Below are 12,500 nucleotides of genomic sequence, written 5' to 3'. Positions count from 1 at the left end.
CACGTACTCTACACACACTATACTCACTTTCCAAACACACACACTCTATATACACACATATGCACTCTTCACAAACACTATAAGCACACTCACTCTATACACACACACACACACAAATATGGACTCTACATAGACACACACACTCTATATGTACACACATATTCACTCTATATGCGCAGACACAATAATCGGTATGCAGACGTGCACTTCACACACAATCTATACACACACACATACACATTTGCACTCTACACACACCCACTATATGCACACACACTCTATACACAGACACATATTCACTCTATACAAATAGACACACTATATGCATAAACACACATGTGCACTCTATATATACACACACACACACGCACTCTCTCTACACACACTCACCACACATATGCACTCTATATGTGCAGACACACAAATGAAATCTGTACACACACAATCACACACATAACAACCGCAAACACACAAACATACGCTGTGTTTTCATGTTTTATGGGGACCTCCCATAGTCATACTTATTTTGATACTGTACAGACTGTATATATCCTGTCCCCTTGCCCTGACCGCACCGTCTGGATGAGTTATGAGACATTTTCCTCATGGGGACCAACACAATGTCCCTATTATATCAAAAATGACTGCTACTGCTATCTTTTAGTCCCCACATTGTGATGAATACCAGAACCACCACACACACACACACACACACACACACACACACACACACACACACACACACACACACACACACACACACACACAGAGCGCATAAGTCTGTGCTGTACCAAAGACAGCTTGACCTCAGAGACTGGACAGCTGGACAAATGAAGGTTCAGGCAGGCTGGAAATAGTGAGAAGGTGAGAGTGTAGCAGCACAATCTCTCATGCAGGTCACTGCCTTTCAACTTCAGCATGCAGTAATAACATCCATCATAACTATCCATCTTTACATTTATCTATCCGTCTGTTTTTATGTGTCTTCTATCTATATGTCTGTTCGTCTGTCTATATACACTCACTGGCCACTTTATTAGGTACACCTTACTAGTGCTGGGTTGGACCCCCTTTTGCCTTCAGAACTGCCTTAATCCTTCATGGCAGAGATTCAACAAGGTATTCCTCAGAGATTTTGCTCCATATTGACATGATAGCATCATGCAGTTGTTGCCGATTTGTCAGCTGCACATCCATGATGCCAATCTCCCGTTCCACCACATCCCAAAGCTGCTCTATTGGATTGAGCTCTGGTGACTGTGGAGGCCATTTGAGTACAGTGAACTCATTGTCATGTTCAAGAAACCAGTCTGAGATGATTGAGCTTTATGACATGGAGTGTAACCTTAGCCATCAGAAGATGGAGACACTGTGCTCATAAAGGGATGGACATGGTCAGCAGCAATACTCAGGTAGGCTGTGGCGTTGATGCTCAATTGATACTAATGAGCCTAAAGTGTGGCAAGAAAATCTCCCCCACACCATTACACCACCACCACCAGCCTGAACCGCTGATACAAGGCAGGATGGATCCATGCTTTCATGCTGTTGAGGCCAAATTGTGAGCCGAGCATCCGAATGTGTGAGCAGAAATGGAGACTCAGAGCAGCAACGTTTCTCCAATCTTCTATTGTCCAGTTTTGGTGAGTCTGTGTGAATTGTAGCCTCAGTTTCCTGTTCTTAGCTGACAGGAGCGGCACCCGGTGTGCTCTTCTGCTGCTGTAGCCCATCCGCCTCAAGGTTGGACGTGTTGTGTGTTCAGAGATGCTCTTCTGCAGAGCTCGGTTGTAACGAGTGCTCACTGGATATTTCCTCTTTGTTGAACCATTCTCTGTACATCCTAGAGATGGCTGTGCGTGAAAATCCCAGTAGATCAGCAGTTTCTGAAATACTCAGAGCAGCCCGTCTGGCAGCAACAACCATGCCACGTTCAAAGTCTCTTAAATCCCCTTTCTTCCTCATCCTGATGCTCACTTTGAACTGCAGCAGATCATCTTGACCAAGTCTACATGCCGAAATGCACTGAGTTGCTGCCATGTGATTGGCTGATTAGAAATTTGTGTTATCGAGCAGTTGGACAGGTGTACCTAATAGAGTGGCCAGTGAGTGTACATAAGAGTTTGTTGGAAAGCTCAGTCTTGAGGCTGTGTGTGTGTGTGTGGAGAGCAGATCATCGTGACTCAGAGACGCTCCCCTTAAAATAAAGCTGCTGCTCTTTCTGTGTGTATAGTCCAGATACACACACACACACACACACACACACACACACACACAAGATCATTTCAGTTTTTTTGTCTCACATTTTCCCTGATTGTGTTGTTGTGAAAGCTGCACTGAGAGCTGCAGTGGTTTCTGGGTAAATACTGCACACACAGGTGTCCAGACTGTGAGAGGAAACACCTGTATGTGTGTGTGTGTGTGTGTGAATGGAAACATACAACTCGTGTTTCAGAGCGCGATCAAAAAACAGTGTGTTTAGCGCCGGTCACTGTGAAAGGGCACACGCAGATATGAATGATTATAAGATGGAGGACACTCATAGGATTAAAGCACAGAGGATCATGAATTACTGACAATCTGCCGAGATCACAACTGCAGCACAAACAGCACAGACAATACAAAAATAAATCAAGTAAAATAAATTAATATGCAATAATAATAATAATAATAATAATAATAATAATAATAATAATAATAATAATATTAATAATAATAATAATAATAATAATAATAATAATAATAATAATAATAATAATAATAATAATAGATTAAATTTACATTAACACCAATACAACACTTTTTCTTAGTGGTATATGCTATTTACACCCAGTACAAAGAGGGAAAGATGCTCTTCACAACATGAGAAAACAATGTTATTCACATAAATTTTGGTTTGCACTTTAAGTAACAAGCGAACGAACAAATAAAACAAACAAAAAAACAAACCAATTAACAAAAAAGGAACTAACAAACAACTAAAGCAATGAACCAACCAACCAACAGACCAACAAACAAACGAAGAAATCGATAAACAAACAAACGAACAAATAATTGAACAAAAAGCTAAAGCAATGAACCAACGAACAAACAAACAAACAAACAAACCAATAAACAAACAAACCAATGAACAAACAAAAAATAATCAAATGAGCAAACAAATGAACAAACAAATGAACAAAACTAAACCAATAAACAAACCAACAAACAGACCAACGAATGAACAAACAAATCAATCAACAAATAAATGAACAAACAAACAAACAAACAAACCAACCAATCAACAAACATACGAAGCAAGGAACAAACCAATGAAGAAAGCAAGGAACTAACTAACCAATGGATGAAAAAACTAACAAAAAGAAAAAAAACACTGAACAAACCAATGAACAAACAAATGAACTAACGAACAAACAAACAAACAAATAAATAAATGGACAAACAAACAAACAACTAAAGCAATGAACAAACCAATGCACAGATCAACGAACAAACAAACAAACCAATGAACAAACAAAAAAATAAACAAACAAACTAATCAACAAACCAAGAAATTACCCAACCAACAAATAAACAAATTAACAAACAACTGAAGGAACAAGGGAACAAATGAAGGAATGAATGAAGGAACGAACAAAGAAACGAACAAAGGAATGAATGAATTTGCCTCAATTAAAAGTGCTCAATATATTTTTGTTAATAAATTTTAACAAAAAATCCAATATTTGAGTTTTTTGTCAATACTGTGACAATATTTTGCATTAGTTCTTTAATTTAAACACATTCCTAGATTTTTCGAGTTAGGGTCGCGTGTGCACCATGGTGAGAGAAAACGTTTGTGTTGAATAACAGAGTTGGATCACACTCACCGGGGATGTTGTGTATGGTGATGGCGAGGATCAGCAGAACGATTCGTCTCCAGCTGCTGCTTCCTGTCTGACCCCTCACTTCTTGTGCTTTAGGACTCACTTCCTGTTCCTCTGTATGTCCTCCAGCGCTCGGACCCCTGCGTCTCTGATACACCTCGCCGTTCTCAATCTTATCTGAAGGAGGAAAAATGTAAAATTATCATACAACAATTTTTCTTTTTGGAGAACAACACATTTTAATTGGCAAATTATTCTCTAAAAGGATATATATATATATATATATATATATATATATATATATATATATATATAAATCATGAACCAAAGATCAACAGATTATTACATTTTACTTAATATTAATTCAACATTTAATATTAAGATTATATCAATTTGATCTATTAAGTAGTCATTTCCTTAAGTGTTGTAAACATGTTGCACAATCGAGAAATAAAACCAGAAACATTCATTTTATGAATATCAATATAAAATTATGGAAATTATGGAAAGAGTGAACTAAATTTATGTAAAACATAAAGAATTTTAAAACTCTGTAGGTTTCTTTTATAAATAAATAAATTTACTTAGATTTACTTACTTATTGTTATTATTATTGAAATGTGCATTTTCTTCTTATTCAATGTTTGATCTAATTTTAACTATAACATGAAGAGAGGGCGAGACAGAGTAGCCCCTCCCCTTTCAATAAAACAATCAATAGAGTTTTGTTTATATCATTAGATTTAAGTAACAAACGAACCAATTAACAAACAAACAAATGAACAAACCAATCAACAAACGAATAAACCAACAAACAAACCAAGGAACAAACCAACCAATGAACAAACCAACAACAAAATAAACAGACAAACGAATGAACAAACAAATATACAAACAAACAAATAAATAAATAAAAAAATAAATTATTAAATAAATGACCAAAGAACGAACAAACAAACAAACAAATCAGTGAACAAACCAATAGACAAACAAATAAACCAAAGAACAAACAAACAAACAAACCAAAGAACAAACCAACGAACAAAAATTAAACCAATGAACAAACCAAAGAATAAATGAACAAACATAAATAAACAAGCAAAAAAATAAATAAATAAACAAACAAGTGAAGAAACAAATGAAAAAACAAGCAAATGAACAAAGAACGAACAAACCAACAAACAAACAAATCAACGAACAAACCAATAGACAAACAAATTAACAAATGAACAAATAAGCAAACAAACCAATAAACAAATGAATGCACAAACTAACGTACAAACGAACAAACAAACGACTGAACAAACGAACGAACCAATGAACAAAAAACAAAGGAACAAACAAACTAACTAACATACATACAAACAAACAAACAAACAAACAAAGAATTAACAAACCAACCAACCAACAAACAAATAAACAAGCCAATGAACAAATAAATGCACGAACAAATGTGCAAATGAACAAACAAATGACTGAATAAACAAATTAAAAAATTAACAAATGAATGAACCAATGAATAAACGAACGAATGAACAAATTACAAAAAACCAACACAGCTCTGCCAATGAGAGTAGTTGATTGTATAAAATGAAAAGCAAATGAGAAAAAAGGGTGGGGCATGTCAGACACTGGAGAGAATTTGATTGGTAGTTTTGATGTGAAACTCAAGTATGGGGTGTCGTAAAAAAAATTGTTGATCCATTTGCTTCTTAGTGAGGGCTGTTTATGCTAATGAGAAAGATAGTGGGTGGGGCTCTCCCCCTTTGATGACACGTACAAAGGGAGAATGTCAATCAAAGTGTTTCTGCAGACTGTTTTATCAAGTCTGATTATAAACAAATAGAATTAATCAATGTTTACCATTACAGGCTGGTTATATTCACACACTGCTGCCAGACAACTCTGTTTAAACGTATTATAAAAGTGATTTTTGCATAATAGCTTCCCTTTAATACCAACATAATTTCCCCCACAGTCCAAACACATGCGCTATAGGGGAATTGATGAACTAAATTGACCATAGTGTGTAAATGTGTGTGTGTCTATGGGTGTTTCCCAGTACTAGGTTGCAGCTGGAAGAGCATCCACTGAGTAAAACATATGCTGGAATAGTTGGTGGTTCATTCCACTGTGGCGATTACTGATGAATAAAGGGGCTAAGCTGAGGGAAATGAATGAATGACGTTCACTGGTGGCTATAAACACTTGGCGTGCACATACAGTAGCCCATTGAACACATCAAAGTGGAAATAAACTATTAACCAATCAGCTGCTTCGATCTCCGACCGAGTGCACACAAAGCAAAACGACTCACAACAGTTCAATACGGCCTATAAATCACACTCACGTCTCATTACTGTAGAGGAGTTATTCTCCATCAATCAATAGCAACACACTGCTAATAAGCAGCGGGAAAAACACACAACTTTTCAAAGCTTTCATCTCCTGCAGGAACTGTATTTATCCCAGCTTTTATCCTGCAGTAGACGCCGCTCCTCAAATGGCTTCTTTCCCTTTTTAATCGCTCTCAGAAAGCGGGAAAGATTGTCTCCAGAGAGCGTCTGAAACTCACACCATCAATTACTCGTCACTTTTTGAGCGCAATTATGCATGCGTGATGCGAATTAGCAAATAGAAGAGAACGACACCGCTGACCCTGAAAGGAAAGAGGTCCGGCTTCTCCCCGGCACACATGAAGGATGTAATGAATGCAGATTACTGGGCTTAAAGGTCACCGGGAGCACATCCGTCATCTGTGATCCTGCATTTACACTCTCTGCTGAGGTCAAATCACACTGCCGGAGGAAAAAGCAGCTTTCATATTGTGTATGTGTGTGTGTGTATATATAAATATATATGAAGGCAAAATTATTAGTCCTCCTGTGAATTTTCTAATATTTCCCAAATGATGTTGAACAGATTAAGGAATTTTTCACAGTATTTCCTATAATATTTTTTCCTCTGGAGAAAGTCTTATTTGCTTTATTTCGGCTAGAATTAAAGCAGCTCTTAATTATTTTAAACCCTTTTAAGGTCAATGTTATTAGACAATCGAAAAAAAATACTTAAGGGTGATTATAATAATAAAGAGACAAACAATTACTGCTTATAATACTGCCAAAATAAAAGAAAAAAAAGAGCTTTCCATGCTCTGTTAAACATCACTTAAGAAATAAATATTGAAATAATTTCTATATAAATATTCCTTCATTCATTTTCAGCTTAGTCCCTTTATTCATCAGGGATGGCCACAGCGGAATGAACCGCCAATTTATCCAGCAAATGTTTTACACAGTGGATGCCCTTCCAGCTGCAACCCAGTACTGGGAAACACCAATACACACTCATTCACACACACACACATACACTACAGCCAGTTTAGTTCATCAGTTCCCCTATAGCGCATGTGTTTGAACTGTGGGGGAAACCGGAGCACCTGGAAGAAACCCACGCCAACTTGGCGAGGACATGCAAACTCCACACTGAAATTTTCAACTGACTCAGCCGGGACTCGAAACAGCGACTCTACTGTGAGGTGACAGTGCTAAGCAAAGAGCCACCTTAACGCCCTCTATTTGAAAACAATGTCATTTATTTATGTGATTTCAAGGCTATTTTTTTACGCTTTATTAATCCCACAGTATAATCCTAAAAAAATTCTAATATTCTCATTTTGCTGTTTTTAATCAATAATTTGGAAAGTTTTTAGCAGATATTTTTTGTTTAAATTTTTTATGACAAAACGTTTATTTCTATTATTAATGTCTTCATCATCACTCCTGATCAATTTAAAACATCCTTACTAAATAAAAATATTGAAATATGTTAAAGGCTTTTTATTTCAGATAAATAATGATCTGAAAAAAGAACTAAAACATATTGAGTAAATAAATAAATAAAATAATAACAACAACAACAGCAATATTAATAATAATAATAATAAATAATAATAATAATAAATAATAATAGCAATAATAATAATAACAACAACAATATAATTACACTAATAACAGCAATAATAATAATATTTTTAATATTATTATTATTAATAATAATAATAACAATAATAATAGCAATAATAATAATAATAACAATTACAATAATAACAACAGCAATAATAATAATAATATTATTATTAATAATAATAATAATAATAAAGTTAATAATAATAATAATAATAATAATAAAAGTTAATAAAATCTGCTTCGAAATCCCAGAAAAAATAAAATAAAATGCATTCAATTAAAACACAATTTTTATTACTCTTAAATTGTAATTTTAATATTATAATAATAGTAATATTGTTTTTTTGCAGTACTGTGGAACCAATAAATGCAATGAAAACATTAATAAAAACTGTCAAGTAGGGGTTGCAGTAGTTGACTTTAATGCTCTGCTATGACGCTTTGGACTGACGCCAATTTATCGCGCTGAACAGATCACATGGTTTGATCTGCACTACATGGCAGCTTTACACACAAAGGTAGAATAAAACTGTCCTCAGATTATTTAAAGTAATTTTTAAGATGTTATTTTTCTTATGTCAACGTCAAAGATTCATGTGAACAGAGTGAGCTCTAAATCGTCAAACAGATAGCAGCTAGGTCGCTCCATGCAAATAACCTATCAGATGATAGCCAATCATGTTTATGCAACGATTGAAAAGTCATGTGATTGGCTGTTGTCCTCTGCGAAGCATAGATGCTGTAACATATTTAGTGAATAAACTGTGAAAAGCACAGAAAATATACTGCATTTATTCGCATAACCTTACAGTAAAAGTATAAATTAAATTAAATAATGAAATAAATATAAGCATAAACTAAATGCTGGTCAGGATATCACAGTGAAACAGACCGTGTAACTGCATTGTGGTTGCCGCAGTGCCATTGTTAAAGTGTTTTGTGTTGTTAAAAGTCAAGTCAAACACGTCCAAGCACAAATCTCGAAGACAATCTGATCCCCAAACATGACTCTGTACTATCCTTCATGCGAAAACACGTCCCTGTGCTCTGCTACTGTCAGCAGGAGAAAATTCTTCAATAGCACAACACTTCACAGCAGCACAGACTGAGATATAACTCCTGTGGGCAGCTCGCCTCAGCAACAAGCTCTAATAATCAGCTGCTTTATGGATTGCACCAAGCAGAAATGAGCAACACTTCACTAACAACCAGCAAATACAAGAACAAGCCCACACTGAATCTCAGAAGAGAACACCACAGCTTAATAAGCATCCATGCAAACACACACACCTGACACTGTACCCGTTTAAACACCACGGGTCCTGAAATACACCCTGTGCAATGCGCAATATCAATAAAAAGTGTTTTTTTTTTTGCTAGTTCATCCTAGTGCATGCGTCTTTACATTTTATGCCATGCTGTTTAAATAGCAAATGCATTCAAGCACAATTTTTGGCACATTGCTATTTTGACAAAACTAAAATAGACCATTAACCTACTACAGTAAAAGCTCTAAAGTCAATGATGCAGGGTTTTTATTTGCTATTTAAAGAGCATGCTAGCGTTATTTAGAAACCATTTAAATTCTGTATAAATACAGTAATTAAATACAATTCTGTAGCTCCTGGTCAACTATGATTCAGACTCAACACTGCATATCTTCCGATGTGACTATTGCGTATGCGCACTAGGGGTGTCAAAATTAATTGTTTCTTCGGTGCACCGCGATGCAGATGCGGGCAATTCGGTATCGGTTCAGTAATAATCATAAGCCGTTATTATGTACTGACGTCATTTATCTCCTATGCGCTCTGTCGTGAGGGAGGTGAGCGCGAGTATTTACAACACTCAGGAGCCAACTCAGGGCCGGCCCGTGGCATAGGCAGTATAGACAAATGCTAAGGGCGTTGTACATCCAGGGGGCGCCAGAAATGAGTGTGGTTAAGTTGGTTTTGGTTTCGATATTCCTGACACTCAGTTACAGATGGCATTAACTCAAAAACCTCCTACTCTAAAAAGATCTGAAGTGTGTTTCCTACGAAAAGACAAAGCTGGTTATGTTTCAAAGCTGCCTTTTTCTTTTTTTTTTCCCCTCAACATTACAACCACTGCTCTGTTTGAGCCCTCGCAATATGCGTTTAGCCGGGAGAGCTTGCGCTAATGCTTTGTTTCAGTTTTCTATGCCAAATAAAACGTTTATTTTTATTATTGTCTTCATCATCACTTCTGATCAATTTAAAACATCCTTATTAAACAAAATAATAAAATATTAAAAGGCTTTTTATTTCAGATAAATAATGATCTGAAAAAAAAACAAAAATATTGAGTAAATAAGATAATAATAACAACAACAACGATGATGATAATAATAATAATAATAATAATAACAATAATAATTACAATAATAATAACAACAACAATAATAATATCAATATTAATAATAATAACTCGAGCGCGATTGATTCACATGTTAAGTCAATGCGAACGCGCGAATAGACATCCTGCGGCGCGATACGCGCGAATGGCGTGGCGCGAATGACGAGAATTGCGCGGTGGCATGGCGCGAATGGCGTGGAGCGAATTGAGCGTTTTATGCGCTTAATGCGCGTTTCGCGCGAATCACTCGAGTTCGAAAATCTGAACTTCAGCTGACATTCGCACCACGTTAAAAAATCAGGAGCTTGCTCTTGTGGGGGCGTGATTGTGACGTATCACCTGTTGTCGGTGTCCCAGGGGAAATCCTCCAGCAGACACCGACAAGAAGTTCATCAAACTGGGCTGGGCTCAGTCAGAAAACCTCCATCAGCCAAGTTCAGTTTCTGGAGGAGTCTATGAGCTTAGAGCTGGATGCACCTCTGAAAGGATGTAGTGGACTCAGACACGGTCCTAAACGTATCGACGCTGTTTATCATCCGTCATAAAGCACATAAACACTGTTATTTTCGTCATAAAATCCATGTTAGCCCTTTAGCTATGAAGCTAGAGTCACGGGGCAGACACTAACCCTGCCCATCACGCGAATCCGCGTCTGTTCTGAAGTGAATTTGACACGCGAATGAAGCGAGTAACCTCAAATGTTCACGCGGCTATTTACGCGCGAATAGCGTGATTTATCCTCGCGTTCCGCGTCTGGTGTGAACACAGAATAAGAGGAGTTCTCAGTAAGGGACCGTCAGAAAAGGGCTTCTTTTTTCATATTTTTTTTTGCTGCGCTCAGCGCTAGCTCTCCCAGCTAAACGCATATTGCGAGGGCTTAAGTGTGTGTGCGTGTGTTTGTGTATGTGTGTGAATGAGAAACAGTGTGGTGCTGTGTGTTTGTGTGTTTATACAGACAGCTTGTTATAGCCTCCCCCAAAATATAACACTGTGTCTGGAAAGCATCGTCAATGCACCGAGATCGATGGCATGATAATCGTAACCAAATCGTGAGAACAGGTTCACACCTCTAAAGCGCACATTGCGATATCGCTGCTGAAACAGTATATTGTGCAGGTTTAACCGACATCATTAAAATAGAGCCCGCTAAAACTTAGAAGAGAACACAACAACTTAAGCATCCACGCAAACACACAGACCTACTACTGTATCATTTTAAACACCATATAACAGTGGCACAAAGCAAAAAAATTAATGTATATACATGGCCGACCGCAGCATGTGATTATGTAAAGGTCAGAGCGGTGCGGGCTGTTATTTGTGTCGCTCAGGCTCTCCACAGGCGTCTGCTTTTTCTGCTGATTGCTGCTTGTTTGCTGGTTTTCTTGACAATATGCAAATGTCTGTTTTTTTTTACAGCTATATTTCATATCTCTTTTTTTATTTGCATACGCTCGGCTTGGCACCGGGAGGCTCAGACCTGTCTACAGCAATCAGTCACAAGTCATTTTTTAAAGTAAATTACGCTTGTGTGGTGTACAGACAAAGATGAGTGTGTGACAGTTTAATAACTCTATAACTAATAATAGAAAAGGGCTGGCATTGAAGGCACTGATGTAGCTCAATGTGCATCTGAACAATGAAAAGATGAATGTTTTTAATACACTGGTGCTCAAGTTTGAGCATGAGTTTGATGGAAGCATTTATTTTGATCAAAAATACAGCAAAAAATACAACTTATTTTTTTTTTTAAATGTAAATAAATAAATCTTTATGAATTTAAAGTAAAATTAAAATATTTCTGTGAATTTTTAAATCTATTATTTCAGTTCTTCAATGTCATATGATCCTTCAGAGATCATTTTAATATGCTGATATTAAAGATCAATGATGTATTTGTTTATTTATTTATTTATTTGTTTGTTTGTTTGTATAATTACCTGATTTATAATGATATATGATTTAAAACTTATATATAATATCCAACCTGTAATATTTATTTATATATTTATTTGTTTATTTACAACAAAATAATAATAATAATAATAATAATAATAATAATAATCTCTCCACATATATTATTTCCAAACTGACAAATTTACTTATTTATTTATTAGTAAAAACAACAACAACAACTATTAATAAGGCATCACAGTGGTGCAGCAGGTAGCACGATCGCCTTACAGCAAGAGGGTCGCTGGTTTGAGCTCCGGCTGGGTCAGTTGGCATTTCTGTGGGGAGTTTGCATGTTCTCCCCAGGTTCGGGTTCTCTGGTTTCCCCCCGTCCAAAGAC

At 36.4% G+C, this 12,500-nt stretch overlaps 1 protein-coding gene across 22 annotated transcripts in view; it reads right to left on the bottom strand.

Moving 5' to 3' along the window:
• slc39a11 (solute carrier family 39, member 11) overlaps positions 1-12,500 on the bottom strand; it is a 224,203-nt gene that overhangs the window by 53,158 nt on the left and 158,545 nt on the right. For all 22 annotated transcript variants that reach the window (XM_087275587.1, XM_087275597.1, XM_087275590.1 and 19 more), the window contains one exon: positions 3,867-4,040. In XM_087275587.1, the coding sequence (XP_087131713.1) occupies positions 3,867-4,040 (174 nt within the window). The remainder of the gene's footprint in view (positions 1-3,866; positions 4,041-12,500) is intronic.

Source organism: Danio rerio, chromosome 12 (assembly GCF_052040795.2).
Source record: "Danio rerio strain M-AB ecotype USA chromosome 12, GRCz13ab, whole genome shotgun sequence".
Classification (NCBI taxonomy): domain Eukaryota; kingdom Metazoa; phylum Chordata; class Actinopteri; order Cypriniformes; family Danionidae; genus Danio; species Danio rerio.
Note: the sequence above shows the minus strand (reverse complement) of the source record. Positions and strands in the feature narration are given on the sequence as shown.